The 16423-nt window shown below is 40.4% G+C and overlaps 2 protein-coding genes across 2 annotated transcripts; both read right to left on the bottom strand.

The window, feature by feature from the left end:
* Positions 1 to 1632: 1632 nt before the first annotated feature.
* On the bottom strand, positions 1633 to 2648 carry LOC136342156 (odorant receptor 49b-like). The gene is made up of 3 exons (XM_066287705.1): positions 2036 to 2648; positions 1730 to 1978; positions 1633 to 1677 (listed from the first exon to the last, which is right to left on the bottom strand). Exons 1-3 carry the CDS (start codon positions 2495 to 2497, stop codon positions 1633 to 1635), a joined length of 756 nt encoding a protein of 251 aa, XP_066143802.1. The 5' UTR covers positions 2498 to 2648.
* A 1725-nt stretch (positions 2649 to 4373) lies between these two features.
* LOC136342154 (odorant receptor 22c-like) lies at positions 4374 to 5538 on the bottom strand. The gene is made up of 4 exons (XM_066287702.1): positions 5249 to 5538; positions 4779 to 5197; positions 4472 to 4720; positions 4374 to 4418 (listed from the first exon to the last, which is right to left on the bottom strand). The coding sequence occupies exons 1-4, from the start codon at positions 5475 to 5477 to the stop codon at positions 4374 to 4376; spliced, it is 942 nt and encodes a 313-aa protein (XP_066143799.1). The 5' UTR covers positions 5478 to 5538.
* Positions 5539 to 16423: the final 10885 nt, after the last annotated feature.

Raw genomic sequence — 16423 nt, 5'->3', positions numbered from 1 at the left:
GTTACGAAGAAAAACGATTTACTTTCACTTTTTTGGAATAATTTTTGCGTTATTACGTAGCACAACTATTTTCTAGGCCCCCAATAACGAAACGATTACGGCCTAATAATGCTACAAACATCAAACACAAAATTACACAATGACTTGTTACGAACATATGATTCATCACATTATCAAGAAAAGTTTTAATCGTCAAAATCTTCAAATTTACGATTCAGATTCTAATTGAAATTAATATAACACTTATCTATATTTTATTAAAACAGTTTTTAGGAATTGTTTGAAATACGTTTTATAAATTACAAGTTATTATGCTACTGTAGAACTGCGAAGTCGTGCATCAAATGGCAAAGATTCCTTTCACCATAATGACAAGAAAATAATTTTTTTAAGAAAGAAACTGGTTAGTGGATCTCTTTACTGAATTCAAGTCAGTAATGTACGATCTAGTTTTCCCTTAAAAAGTTTGGAAATTTGCCGATTCTCCCTTAAATTCTCACAATTTGAATCGTAGCAAACAGTTGATACCTTATTTCCTGAACCATATTCGATATGACTTACATTGTAAACCGAATCAGACGTTGCTGGCATGAGGGACAAGTACAAATCAGTGTTATACAAACCAAAGAAGGATTACCATAATTTATCCGCTGTATTCGATTCCGCTTTTTACCGTCATTTAATACCGACAGCCGACGGCGTCATAGATAACGTTGAAAAGCAAGAAGTTCACTGAATGCTTAAATGCTTATAGATAAGTACAGTGGCCGTAACTCTAGCAATGCTATCTCTTTTTGTTCACTTTGAGTCTCTCTTAGTTCGAGCCCTCATAAGAGGCCCTTAAGCCCTCCCACTACGTCAAAGTGGAGACACCTGGATAGGGTGTGTAAAGTGAACAAAAAATGAATGAAAGTAGTGATAAAGTGAACTTACTTCCTCAGGGGCGCTCGGAGTTCCAGGGGACGGCAGGCGAGGTGCCTAAACAGACTTCGCTAACTATCGTAAACAAGTTACTGTGACAAACCCTTGATGACAGGATGGGACCCCGGGTCTCTCTCAAGGGTAAATCTACTATGTGGAGACGAACGAAAAGAGAAGAGAGGTGGAAGAACACAAGAGGGAGAGAAAGGCCCTCAAGAAAGGCATTAGGCACTCCAAGAGAGAATCATAAAAAAAAACAATTCTATCTCTCAATCTAAATTTGAGGCAATTTATCAGTTGCATTATCAATCTAACAAAGCGCATTTATTCACTCCTCTTGAATACGATTAGACCTTGTTACATATTACATTCGAATTTCCATATTACGTCTATGATTGACTCTTTTAAGCACCGCTTGTGAATCTATTCTATTGCAAGCAGCAGCCGAAGCAAACCAAGAAAAATCGACGATTTATGGTGGCGATTACATTAAAAATATAACAAACATTTATAGTGTCTGCAACGGGTCACTAATTTACATGGGATGCAATCGCCATATAAATATCTTCAGGTGGAGTCTCCGAGGGTTGAACAAGTTCGCACTTGTTCTGCGGGGGTAAAACACGAGTCTTAAAAGGTCGATGTTCGATCAAGGCTCTGTGCGTTATTTGTGTGACTAATATCTCAATTATTTATTTCCTCAAGACCGACTTAAGACGACATCAATGTGACGTACGAGTAGCCGAGTTTGACCCTCTGAAAACTCTGAAAAATCAAAGTTAATGAAAACTAAGAAGAACTAGCTTACGGCCATGGCTGTCTCCATAGTATTTGGCCCGAAGGGCCCAATATTCAGAGTCATTGGTTTGTTTGATCTGAGCATCATAAAGAGAATGAAGCGCCTCACTTTGCGGTTATGAAAATACCAATCGCTCTGGTAGAGAGTGGTACCGACCATCACACTTTGGGTTTTTATTTCTTCTGATTTCCACGAAATCAGGAATAACTGGAACGTGAATAAACTCGCGTAGATGAGGAAGAGGAACTGTTTGTTGCCCTGAAATTTGTTTTATATCTTCTTGCTGCGTTTACCCTCTTATCAGATGTATCCGACCTGTAATATCTGAATGGCCGCAGACGCTAAAATCACCGATGCAGCACTATATTCAACTAGAAGCACAAGTTTAAAGCTTGTATGCATCTTCTGAACAAAATTAATGATATTTTGATGCTTGTGAGCGAGCTCATTTAAAACCCTCAAGGCGTCCGCCTCTGAGGTACAATTCTTGTTGAAGTTTCTGAGCAAATGCCGCAAAATTTTGAACTTTAAAATAGCGTAGATCATTAAGCTGATGTACATGGCCAGGGAGGCGTAATTTTGAGCCCCTATCTGGAAAAGTAGGTATATTTGGAACATCATTGTTGGATAAAAGTACTTCTGCGTGTCAAAGGGCACCCAAATCATTATTAAATGTTCTGGAATTTCTGTCGCATTGGGGTTGGCTTTGCGAAATTTTAAATACTCCACTAAACCTGCAATTATTTGTGGCATAAAATATGTGTAAAAATTTTCCATTTTTTACCTTCTTGGACTGCCAGAAAGTATATCACAAGGTAAGAGGTCACGACAAAGTAGATATCTATCTTTCCAACAAACATCTTGTGCCTGTGCACCATTTGCCTAATCTCCAAGTTTTCCTTGGCCTCTACATACTCATCTTCAGTTACCGCTTTCACAAGTGCAGTGATACCTGGTGTCATAAACTTCAAATTCATGAACGTGAGCAAGCTGCTCATGATTGCGTGAGTCACCGTTTCGAATGCTGCATCGGACCAGAGAATGACATTTTAAGAGGATGATTAATGATGGACCATAGAGTACCTTCATCACTGTGTACTCCAACCATAAACGTAACAACTAAATTTATGCAGAACAGAATTGCGCCACAGAAGTATACGATCCAAATGTAAATCTGGTAGACTTTGTACGGGATTTTAAGGCAAGAGTGCACGGGGAGCACCCAAGTGCCTGTGATCATTAGGAGCCACTTGCTGACGGTGAACATGATTGTTTAATTGAAGTGGGCATGGCTAAGGAGTACGATATTTATAGGGGAAATCTCATGAGAACTTATGCATTTGCTTGATCAAAAGATGACATGTAATTACGAAATTGCTTGCTTATTAGGGGGTTTGATTCGTTTTGCATGTAGGTGTGCGCATAGTCAGGACCTTGGATTTGTCCTGAGTCGCTAATGCTAAATAAGGGGTTAAGGTCAAGAAGTATTGCATACAGTTGTTGATTTATGCTGCCTCTTAATATGTATATTTACATAGAAATCAATAAACAACCAGCAATTTAGAAATAGGCGATAAATGTAGGAAAAGTTAGCGGCACGTCTACAGAAGGAGTAAAGAAGAGGAGAAATGGATAAGGGATGGCAGGCAGCCCGACGACGGGCGTTTCTACTTGTTGGTCCCATCAGGCACGTGCGCGTACGAAGTAGATACGTCACGCTGTGCATGTTGCAAGTTGGTCGCCCCTGCTGGTGCCCGACAGTTGATAGTGTGTAAAGAAAGAAGGAGGGGGGGCGCAGGCAAACGTTCATGAGTCGAGCCTATCGCGGACACGCCTAAAGTTTCCACAATTTCGGAAATGAGGTCACGACGTCCACGACAGCCCAATGTCCTCTTTGCGTTTCCACTTGACCGCTCTATTCCTATTGCGGGCTTAATGTGCGAAAACTTTACGAATCCGAAATTGCCGGGCAGGGTCCATTCTAAGACTAACCAGACGTCGCTGGCATGAGGGACAAGTACAAATCAGTGTTATACAAACCAAAGAAGGATTACCATAATTTATCCGCTGTATTCGATTCCGCTTTTTACCGTCATTTAATACCGGCAGCCGACGGCGTCATAAATAACGTTGAAAAGCAAGAAGTTCACTGAATGCTTAAACGCTTGTAGATAAGTACAGTGGCCGTAACTCTAGCAATGCTATCTCTTAATCTAAACTTGACGCAATTTATCAATTGCATTATCAATCTAACAGAGCGCATTTATTCACTCCTCCTGAATACGATTAGGCCTTGTTACATATTACATTCGGATTTCCATATTACGTCTATGATTGACTCTTTTAAGCACCGCTTGTGAATCTATTCTATTGCAAGCAGCAGCCGAAGCAAACCAAGAAAAATGGACGATTTATGGCGGCGATTACATTAAAAATATAACAAACATTTATGGCGTCTGCAACGGGCCACTAAATTACATGGGATGAAATTACCACATAAATATCTTCAGGCGGGGCCCCCGGAGGTGGAACAGGTTTGCACTTGTTCTGCGGGGGTGAAACACGAGTCTTAAAAGTACTTCGATGTTCGATCAAGGCTCTGTGCGTTATTTATGTGGCTAATATCTCAATTATTAGTTTCCTCAGGACCGGCTTAAGACGACATCAGTGTGACGTACGAGTAGCCGAGTTTGACCCTCTGGAAACGGTCAAAAATCAAAATCAATGAGAACCAGGAAGAAGTGATCTTACAGTCATAGCTGCCTCCATAGTGTTCGGCCCGAAGGGCCCAATATTCAAAGTCAGCGCTTTGTTTGATCTGAGCATCATGAAAAGGACGATGCGCCTCACTTTGGTATTATAAAGGTACCAGTCGCTCTCGTAGAGAGTGGTACCGACCATCAGACTTTGGGTTTTTATCTGTTCTGATTTCCACGAAAGCAGAAACAACTGGAACATGAATAAGCATTCATAGAAAAGGAAGAAGGCCACTTTGTTGCCCTAAAATTCCCTTTATATCTTCCTGCTACGCTTACGCTCCAACCAAGTATGTCCATACCTGTATTATCTGAATGGTCGCAGACGCTAAAATTAATGACGAAGCACTGTATTCAATTAAAAGCACAAGTTTGAAGCTCGTGTGCATCTTCTGAACAAAATCAATGATAATCTGATGCTTGTGAGAGAGCTGACCTAAAACCCTCAAGATGTCCGCCTCTGAGGTGGAATCCTTGTTGAAGTTTCTGATCAAATGCCGCAATATTTTGAATTTTAGAATGATGTAGGTGATTAAGGTGATTTGTAATCCTAGGGAGGCGTAATTTTGAGCCCCTATTTGGAAAAGTAGGTATAATTGGTACACCATTGTTGGATAAAAGTACTTCTGCTTGTCAAAGGGAACCCAAAAGAGTATCAAACGTTCAGGGAGTTCTGTTTCGTTGGAGGAGGATTGGCGAGATGCTAAATACTCTAAGATAACTACAATTGTTTGTAATGTAAAATATGCGTAACAATTTTACGTTCGTTTACCTTCTTGGGGGGTAAGGCAGTACACCACAACGTAAGTGGTCACAATGAAGAAGATATTCGTCCTCCAAACAAACTTCTTGTGCCACATCACCATTTCCCTAATCTTCAAGTTTTCCTTAGCCTCTACAAACTCATCTTCAGTCACCATTTTCAGAAGTGTAGTGATATTGGGAGCCATAAACATCAAATGCTTGAACGTGAGTAAGCTGCTCATGATTGCGTGAGTCATCGCTTCAATTACTGCATCGGATCAGAGAATGGTATTTTAAGAGGATGATTAATGATGGACCCTAGAGTACCTTCATCATTGTCTCCTCCAACCGCAATGGTAACAACTAAATTCACGCAGAACAGAGATGTACCGCACATGTATGAGACCCAAACGACCATCTGGAAGATTTTGTACGGGATTTTGAGGTAAGATTGCACGGGGAGCACCCAGGTGCCTGACATCATTAGAAGCCATTTGGTGGTGGTTAACATGATGGTTTAATTGAGGTAGTCATGGCTAAGGAGTACGATATTTATAGGGGAAATCTCATGAGAACTTGTGCATTTGCTCGATCGAAAGATGACATGTAATTACGAAATTGCTTGCTTATTTGGGGGTTTTATTCGTTTTGCATGTAGGTGTGTGTGCATAGTCAGGACCTTGTATTTGTCCTGAGTTGCTAATGCTAAATAAGGGGTTGTGTAAGGTCAAGAAGTATTGCATGCCAATGATGGTGTATGCTCCTTCCTAATTTGTATATTTACATGGAAATCGATAAACATCCAGAAATGTTAAAAGAGATGGTAAATGTAGGAAGTTAGTAGTATGTCCATAGAAGGAGTAAAGAAGAGGAGATATGAATACAATATGGTGGGTAGCTAGGCAACACGCGTTTCTACTTGTTGGTTTCATCAGGCATGGGCGCGTACGAAGTAGATACGTCACGCTGTGCGTGTTGCAAGTTACTTGCCCCTGCTGGTGTCTAGCAGTTCATAGTCTGGAGACAAAAGTTCATGAGTTGAGCTTATCGCGGAGACGCCTGAAGTTTCTACAATTGCGGAAATGAGGTCACGACATCCATGGCAGCCCAATATCATCTTTGCATTTCCATTTGGGCACTTCATTCCTTTGGCAGGCTTAATGTGTGATCACCACCATCACATGATGGGGTAATCGATCTATGCCGAGCATCAGTGAGACAATCAACATCTTCGAAAAATGTGCCAAACAGATATGTTAATGAAGAATGAAAATTGAAGGATTCCGATTGAAGTAATTCCACTGAATTATCATATCGTTTGCATTTATTGCAGGCTATTTTTACACTTTTTTTTTGACAAGTGCATTGTTACACGACGAACATAAGCCAGGGAATGAGAGACAACATTTTTTCAATAACTGTTCTCCATTTGGTGTGAAAATATTTATTTGTCTATTTACCATCGGCAGACAATTCAATTAAAGTCATGTCTACGTTCATTAAATCAGCGGAAAAAAACACCGATTGACTTTACCCCACCGGTTTTGACACTCGTAATAACTCAATTTTTTCAAATCAACAAAACTGCCAACGCCTATACTTGATCATACGCTCATCTATGGATGTAAACTTATATACATATGTAAACTTCAAATTTATGTAACCAAAATTTGATAGAGCCCTATTTTAAAGTCTCATGGTTAAAAATGCTTACTAGGTCGGCTTTGCCCCATCCTGCCCTAATCGTGCAACTTAAAGAACTGCCACGCATCTAATTCTTTATGCCCATACAGGGTGGCCCATTTAAAACAGTCCACCTGAAATATCTTGAATGGAATTTTTTTCATCGGAAAGCCCACAGACACGTCGATTTTGCTTTTGAAGGGGACATTTTTAGACCACAAATCGGTAGGTGTAGAGTCACCCCTCCTAAATGAGATGGGAAACCCTTCAAGAATCTCAAATGGCTCGGGCGGTCAAGTGGCACATCAAATCAAAGGTGTTCCAATTCTCTTTACAAGTACATTGAATTTTTTTTTGCTTCACCTTTAAATATTACAAAAAGACCGTTTTACATCGTCGGCGAAATAAATCGAAAAAAATTGATTTTTTAATAATATTTTATGTAATTATGTGTTCAAATTGCGACCCATTTACTTCCATACAGCGATAAAGTCTTTGTGCAACCCCTTCCCAAACATTTGGCAGCATTTCGGGAGTTTTTTCACCACATACTATCACTATTCGGTGTCGAAGGTCCTCTCAAGAGATAGATTTCGTTTTTTTGACAACGGCTTTTAAGTGACCCCATAAGAAGAAGTCCAACGGTGTTAAATCAGGCGATCTCGGGGGCCATTCAATGAAACCTCTTCAACCAATTCAGTGTTCGGGAAAATGTTGATCCAAAAGTTACGTATAGGAACTGTATGGTGTGGTGGAGCACCATTTTGTTGAAAAAATCCATCGTTTTCTGGGATCTGATCAAGGATATCCACAAAGTGAGGATAGATGAAGTCCTGAAGCAGATTGAGGTAAGATTAACCCGCCAGGTTATCAGGTAGAAAAAAAGGTCTAACAATGCGATTTCCCAAAATCCCAGCTCATACATTCAATTTTTCTGAATACTGTGAACGCCGATCTGGATCATCTTCATTGAGCTCATGAATGAGATGCATCTTGAACGGATGGAAATTTTGCTTTAACAAAATCCTCTGAATACCACTACGTGGAATACCTGATGTTGCTTCTAATTCTCCGTTGCTTGAAATAAACTTTTAGTGATATACATGATACAGTTCAATATGTCCCAAAATTGCAATCTGTGCAGCCTCGCTGGCGAAGATGTGTCGTCTTTCACGTTTTTGGTTAGCAACGGATCCAGCCTCCATGAATTTAGATGTTAAGTCCGCCACGTAGGGATGACTTAGAATCTTACCAGGATGCCTTCCATTAAAAATTCCTGCAGTTTTTCGGGCTATTCCATTGTTTTTGAAACAGATGGTGACAATTTTAATCTTCTCTGCAGTGGTGTGAACCATGACACTTTGAATTGTCGGATGAATCGACAAATTTCACGGTAAAGTTCCCGCGGAACAAAACTGCCCGTTCAATGCTAACAAAACCCATCACGTTATCTTAAGAAATCGATGATAAACATAATTTTATGTAGTATTGGTAAGTTTATTATTAGTAAGTTTCAAAACGGTTTTTTTCTCAATATTTAAGAGAATTGAAATACCTTTGATTTGATGTGCCACTTGATCCCCCGTGCCGGTTAAGATTCTTGAAGGGGTTGTCACCCCGTTTAAGGGGACGGCTCTACACCTACGAAATCATGATCTGAAAATGTCCCCCTTGACGTGTGTCGCGGTTCTCTGAAGAAAAAATTCAATTCAAGATATTTCAAGTGGACCGTGTTAAATGGGCCACCCTGTATATTAGCACTGGGCGAGTGTACCTATGATGCACATAAGTTCTGTGTGACCCAGTGCAACACGAGTACTAAACTGTCTTTTATCTTTGTTGCGCTGCACAAGATAAACAAGGATAGCTATACAATCCAAGGGCATTTGCATATATTTTTGCAAACCTTCAAAGATGCAATAATACAGTGGTGGCAATTCTACGATTTAACAGTGAAAATTGATTTCTATGTTAAAAACGATCGTTTAGAATGTTTTTGAGTGGCACCTTCAGCTCTGTATTCATTTCTTTAACGTTGGAAAAATTAAGCAACAAGTTTGATCACAACAATTTTATTTTATTTTAGGAGCCATTTTCTGTGAAGAACGCTGTCGACTTGGTGCAGTGGTGGCAATTACGAATTTCGATAGTCAAATTAAATTTTTTTCTTTGAAACTGTTGCTTTGGGGGGTTTTTGAAATGTACATTCACCTCTGCGTCAAGTTCTTCAGTTTCATTATTCGAAATGAGCATGTAGCGGCGGTATGGTAAGTTTTGCTAATCGATAGAAACGAGAATGTCTCTCCTATCAGTTAAACAAAAGTGAATTCGCACACTTGACATGATTCGCTTCCATGTTCAGGACAAACTGTTAAAATCCTTGGAATGCCGCATTAGCCATTGCAGACCCGGCGACAAGACAAAGTGCGCGACCAAACCGTAATGAAGACATGCCTTCTATTGACGGTAGTCCCACGGTAGTACCGTCGGGACAAGTGAGTCATTAGCTGGTTAAAATGACAATGTTGTTGGCATTGAAAAACTTCTCAAAGATTCATTGAATAGCATTCATATGACACTGGACTTACATATATGGCGTACCCAGTCATGGGTGGGCTTCGCCGATAGTACCGCGATTTTTACGAAAGTCGACGCATTTTTCCACCTGTTGGGACGTTGAAATTCACGTTGGGTAAGTGATGTGGGTTCACCTGGACCCGCATCTTCAGGGAACAACCTGTTTCGAAGGCGCGTGGCGCAAGGTGATTCGGAAGTACTAAATTCTTGTTAGTACGTCTTTGACTTGTTTAAGGCAGCAGGACCACACAACGGATCGACTATTGACATTTAATATCATCTACTCGGTGACATAGATTTCCTTTTTGCCATTAATACGATTAGCTCCACTCAACCAGGTTCGCGGATAATTAAAGATTAAATATTAAACCCTATACAGAGTGTTAACTGTTCTTGCGATGTCTTCACAGCCTATTTGCTCCCGGACATGACCGAGGCGTAGGAATAGGCCAGGTTAATTTTCTACCCACCAACACAACAACTCGTTAGTGTCCTTGTTGCAAGCACAAGAAGATTTCATTTATGGGCAGATTCATGGAGCAATTTAAATAATATTAAAGGAAAACTTTCTCCCCAAAATATGAGAAACTTATCGAGTAGTTTAAATCTATAAGCAGCGGAAAAAAGTTTCTCCTTATTTGGAACAGCGATAAATTTCTTTGTGTCCTCTAGAAATTTGTATTTGTATCGAAACCTCCTTCTTTTAGATCTCCGATTAATTAAAATCCTGAACCTGATCGGGGCGTCTGGGAGTTTGCAGGAAGTTTTCGAGCTCCGATGGGAATTCACTTTCGAACGTCCCAAGAGGTATTCTCGAAAAAATGTTTTTCTGCCTCTATCTGAGGATTTTGTCAATGAACTCTTAGAGCATCTAATATGAAATTGAGCCCGTTTAAATGACACGTTCTTTCTCCCTCCAGTGCGATACCGCTTTCCGTCTATCCCTTTTGCCCCTAAACCTCCCTGAGATAAGGGCTCGTAAAATTCAATTAACAGTGACCACTGAACCCGTTTACAGCATGTTGTCTTCACCCCTACACCCACCCCCGGCCAATTAATTCTCAAAACTGAAACGAATTCATTTATTTTAAGAGTGCGCCCCGACACAGTGGGCCAACACCCGCGATCCGGTTCGATACATTAGCTCTATCAGGCGATGTAGTTTTTACCTGGTAATTTTGGAATTTCTCCCCAGTTTACCGACCAAAACAGACAACAACAAACGAGAGACGTATCATTTAATTAGGTCCGCTTGTAATTGGGCCGCCCTAATTTATGGCAGTACGTCACGTGCCGTACCATCCCGCACGTCATCTGGGATGCAATCTACTGACCCAACTGTTGTACTTCGAGTCCAGAAGGTGCCTTATTGTTTCGGGCTTTGTTTTTACCTGTCGCGGCTACCTGAGGTGTCTTTCTTAATTGGCGACCCACCTGTTAGCCAGACCATGGACGAGATATGGTGATAGTGATGTTCCTTCAGTTTCTTATGCGGGTTAGGAAAATTTATTAATCGCAGTTAAGGGGGAATTAGGATTCTGAGTTATTAACAGTTCGGCGACTCGGTGGTCCGCGCAGGTACAACTTTACTGCTGCGTTTGATGACGTATTTAAAGGAAGAATTATTCGCCCAAGCACTTCGATGGAATTTTTCTATGACCTTCGGTAAACCCGGATTAAATCGAAACTACAATGATGACCCTCTAATATTGTACCTGCCCGTATCATTGAGCATAATTGAAGCATAAACGTGCCTTATTGGCTTCCACATAAAATCCACTCAAAGTACCCCCTCCCCCTCGAAACCCTTTCAGCAGAGGCCAACAACGGCCCATGCGGGTGCACATCTCAATCGAGATGGTACTATTGATAATTCGATAAAAATCTACTATAATGTGTCATCTGGCGGGGTGGCATGTGCCAGAAGTTAGCACACATGTCGGGGATGGTCACCCACCAGAACGACCCTTATGCCCAGTCATTCTAGGCTAATTAAAACCGAGTTTATACTCTGTAATTTTTTCTTGTTTGTGATGTTGATAGGCCCATGAACATGTGGCTCTGATGGGATTTCCATCCATCGAAACTGGGACAAGTCTCGGTAAAGACAAAGACGGATTGTGCGTATTTTAAAACGCATAATAGCTCTAATTTGATTCGGCTACTGCTTCTTCGGACATTTCCTCGTGCAGATAAGCTGTAGATGGTATCGCATGGCAGACTTATTTATCATTGATACTCGGGCTAATGAGATCGATAAATTCATCCAGTTTTTAATCGCGACCAGGAGCGTTCCTTGAAGAAAACGCTTAAAACCGGGGCCGCGCCACTGGGGCTCGATCGGCAATCAAAGGCAATAAGTTCTCAAGCAATCGTTTGTTTCAATAATCTCTAATTAACATCGTGCTAACTGACTGATTATGCAAATTTTGATTGTAGTTTAGATAGGAATTTAAACGTGGTTTCCCGATATTAGAGTTGTGTAAAAGTACCCCAGCTTCAATCTCTAAAACAAGCAAAATTGACTGTTTCATTTTACAGTGCAGAATCTTTTACCGTGATGGCTGCCCCAAGGGAATTGGGACCAAAGAGCCCGATATTCAGACACAACTGCCTTCGAGAGCTCATCATGATCAGCTCATTCAGACCAACCATTTCTCTTTTCAGCTGCATTCTGCTCCGTGAAGGTACCAATCGCTTTCTTAGATTTTTTCCCGATTTGGCTGCTCCAAGTAGACAAGCTTCTTGTAGAGAATTTGATCTTTAATGTTGTTTCAGCAGATAACTGATCTCTTCTGGGTTGTAAGGCAGGCGGAATGATTGGAAGCTCAACGCCTTGAAGTATGGAGCAACGATGGCCAGTCTGTAGTCCCGTAGAAGAGCAAATTTGAGGGATTTTTGACGTTACTTATGAAGCTTACGTTTATTAGCTACACGAGCAGACAAGCCAGCACTAAGGAGGTAAGTGAATATTCAATGAATGTTCCGTATTTGACACGACCATTCAGATCTCTGACAAACATGCAGCGCGTTTCCTCACGTAAAATCAATCTTATCCGCACAAAACCTGATGAAATTCTCATGCATCCTGATCAACTGCTTTAAATTCCTCCGAGTCTCCCCTGGGGCCATGTTAATTGTAACGACTCCCTATTCAATTTCCATGAAATAATTGTCGAAATTCCTGAACTTGTGCTGCAATATCCTCAGATTCACCACAACATAAACCATCAAGGTGTTGAATAATGTCATGCTGGAACAATTTCCCGCACTGGCATTTGCGCAAACGAACATTTGAACTTCTAAGGGCCAGATCGAAGGACTTTTGAGCGTCAAAGGGAATCCACATGGCTATTAGTTACTCGGGCTTTTCTGTGCCATTGGGGTGCGATTTCTGGAATCTGTGGTACGCTACGAAACTTATAGTTCAATGTATATGAATACTATATTAATGTCTTCTTGACCATACCTCCTTGAACAATTGATAAAAATGCAACAGTATAGGTTTACACAAAAAATGATTAAGTTGGAATTGCGCACGCATCTCTTGTGCATTCTCAACGTTCTCGTGATCTTTTGCCCACCTCCAGTGCTTTCGAAATGGTCTTCAAACACAGTTTTTAGGAGCAAAACAATCTTCCTTCTTGTGCAAATTATCAACTTCATGGTGCAGCAATTGGCCTTGATAGCTATTGACAAAACCGTCATAGCTGCAAAATTGCTCTTATTAAAGGAAACGTTTTAGAGCATGCTAACACCTTTATCACGGTTAACTTCGATATGCCGTACAAAACAGAAGTTGACTGTTACGAATGCCCATGCCAAGATGAATCGCATGACGAATTCGTAAATTTTGTAGGGTAATTGCAGAGAGGGGAGGGGGGGAGTGATCAAATCGAGCTTCCAAGCGTCTGCGGTCATTAACAACCACTTAGTAACGGAGAACATTGTGCACCAAAATTTATGCGTCATTGAAGAACTTTCTAACGAAATTGGGCTATTTTTGCCATATACATGGCTATTTCCAAAAGGGATTTTAATAATTCAAAAGCGTTCGCTACTGCACGATTACCATACGTCCATTGAGGGTTCATTTCTGAAGAACAAGCCCCTGCAATCCATGATTTCACGTGCCGATGCCCACCCTCTAGCCAAACAGGTGCATGAAACTCACATCACCAGAACAATACCAACTTCAAGACGTGTCATATGGCCCTTGGAAGGTTTGTTGTAATCGCAAATGTCTATTGTGTCGCAACTGTTGCTTCCAAACTCTCTAGCAGACCATAAAATGCCGTTACACACACAGAGAAGAGGTTATGGGTCTTGGGGTCAACCGAGCATGTCGGACACGTGCAGGTGACACCTGGCACGCGCATGCCATTTGATTCAAGGGCGATAGTGTGAAAGTTTGTTTGTGTTTTTGGTGCAATAACGAATTTATGATAATTTATTGCAATGGTTAGGTCTCAATTATTGCAGTTGTGTTGCAAGAAATGTTACGAGGCAAAAAGCCAATCAGTGACTAATAAGTAGAAGCGGGTGCTGAAAAAGGAAGTAACAGGTGTGCTTGGGAATATAATCGCTTCTAATGGTACAGCGTGAAGAACCATAGGCGGATGCTGGGTGATAAACTTATGCGCTTTTGCTATGGGCAAATGCATTAATAAATCGACGATATTGGCTTCGAAGTTTGCCCCTGAGGGAAGCCACTGTCGATTACCTCATGTATATTAAACGCACACCACCAGTATTCAATATAATACGAATACAGCTTTAAAGGCATTAATTTTTTTTTCGGTTTGCGACATACGTATAAAAAGAAATCCGCATTTTGATTTTCTATGGGAACAGGACAAATAGGGAAGAATAATGACGTTTTGCTTTACGAAATTAATATTACATGTTTCGCTTGTCCGTAAACCGCATCAGGGACAAAGTCAATTAACTCCTCGATAGTACCCGTCATACAGGTGGTTCTGGGAAGTTAATTGATCGAAGCAGACCTTAGATGGTACTGTTCTCAAGATGATAGTGTGCGATGGGAAGATTTTGTATGAAAATTCATTTCCTGGTTTTGAGACGATTTTTCTTGTTTTTATCTTGTGTCCCCTGTTGGAAATTTTTGAAAAAATTTCCGAAAAAGATGCCCGAATCGTGCAGCCTTATAAAGCTCATCCAGGCGATTGATCCCAGCTATTTTTGAAAGCAATTTATCTACGAGTTTTTTTAGATATTCGCGGTCAAAGAAGATGCTTTTCCTGGCAATATCTGGGTAGAACATCAGTCTCGTCTTCTTTTAAAAGCGCATTTCTCGCTTCGTCTATTTAATTCTATTAATTATCCATAAAAGAATTTCAATTGATTGGCAAATGCATTTGGTTCGCCAGAGAAAGTTTTCCCACTGCGACCTTGAATGTTTCTTCTGCTTGATCTTCTAAGCGAAATCCAGGCAAACAAGCATACAGGGCGACCCACCGCGAACTGCCATTAGACGTTCTGGGAAAACGATGAATACCAAAATATACTGGTGTTATATGACTTAAATTATACACATGTAGATAAAAGAAATTGGTTACGTAAAACTAATTTAGTCGTCGCATTATAGCTGAGAATTGGGGATGTACTTTCCCTACATCAACTTATAAAACAAAATTTTTCAAAAACTATGCAACCCTGTTATAAGTAATCAAGTGCGAATTAAGGTTCTTTTTCGACATACTTTACATCAAAATGATGTAGGGTCCATTTACAATTTCTAAGTTTTGATCATTTTTTGGTGTCCATGATGGCTCTATTTTTGTGGACACCCTGTAGAAAATATTATGCGAAGCTTGCCGGTATACCAAAAAATCTATGGACATGCGCATGTAAAATAACAGCAGTGCGCGGGTACTTTTAAAGAAAATCCTTTAGTTTTGAACAAATTTCGATAGTTTAGTGTTTTTTTAAGATACAGAAAAATCACTAATTGTGCAAGGAAAAGCAAAACAACTGATGGAAAAAATCCCTCATTAAAATTTAAAAAAGTTACATTATTCTGTGAAAAATAAATGTTAAAAAAATAGCAGTATTTCTTAAAAGTTACAACGAATAAAAAAGAAAGTATTAAAATTTTTAAAAAACTTGTTTAAGTAAACTAATATTAGTAATTTGGGTCCTACCCGTTTTGGGCAATAACAGCCAGCTCATTACTGGTGGGGTTTGCTGCAGAAACTCCTTTTTTAACATCTGTCCATACATGCTCAATAGGGTTGAGATCCGGAGATTGAGCAGGCCACATCGAAACCTCCACCTTATTGTCGGCAAACCAAGCCCTTGCCCTTCTGTTCGCGTCTTTAGGATCATTATCCTGCATGAAGATACACATTTACCTTGAATGAAAACTTTAAAACGTTTAATTAACCATAGCATTAAACTACGTAGTACTTTAACGCCAACGACGGTCAACACTGCTATTTTTTGCGCAGGCCTATAGGTATGAGATTCGTAAAAATGGGGGAATCCCAGAAAGGTTTCAACGTAAGGTGTCTGCAATTGTACTCATTCAAGGCCTGCATTACCAAAATTAATGATGACTGGGGGTTGATTGTGATCACCTCCCTGCAAAAGCGCTCGTTGCCCTGTTGCTATTCTGCACACCACTCTATGTGTGATGCACAGTACGTGCCTTGACAAGAAACAGTGGAAAAGTCTGTAGATCTGTAGCTGCAGCAAAAAAATCATGTAGAGCTAGGAGTGGATTAGAAGATAGATGTGACCGATGATAGAAATGGGACTGAATGGTAGCTGCTCGAATCTGTGTCGAGAGACGGCTGTTTAAAAGTGTTTTAATCTAATGCGATTCCATAATGGAACCCTAAAAGGTCACTATTGGCTTACACAAACGAACCAAGGCAGCAACAAAGCCTTTCTCATGCACGGGTGATTAAAAATCCACACA

The sequence above is a fragment of the Euwallacea fornicatus genome, chromosome 11, assembly GCF_040115645.1.
Source record: "Euwallacea fornicatus isolate EFF26 chromosome 11, ASM4011564v1, whole genome shotgun sequence".
Classification (NCBI taxonomy): Eukaryota; Metazoa; Arthropoda; class Insecta; order Coleoptera; family Curculionidae; genus Euwallacea; species Euwallacea fornicatus.
This window is presented reverse-complemented; position numbering and strand designations above follow the sequence as displayed.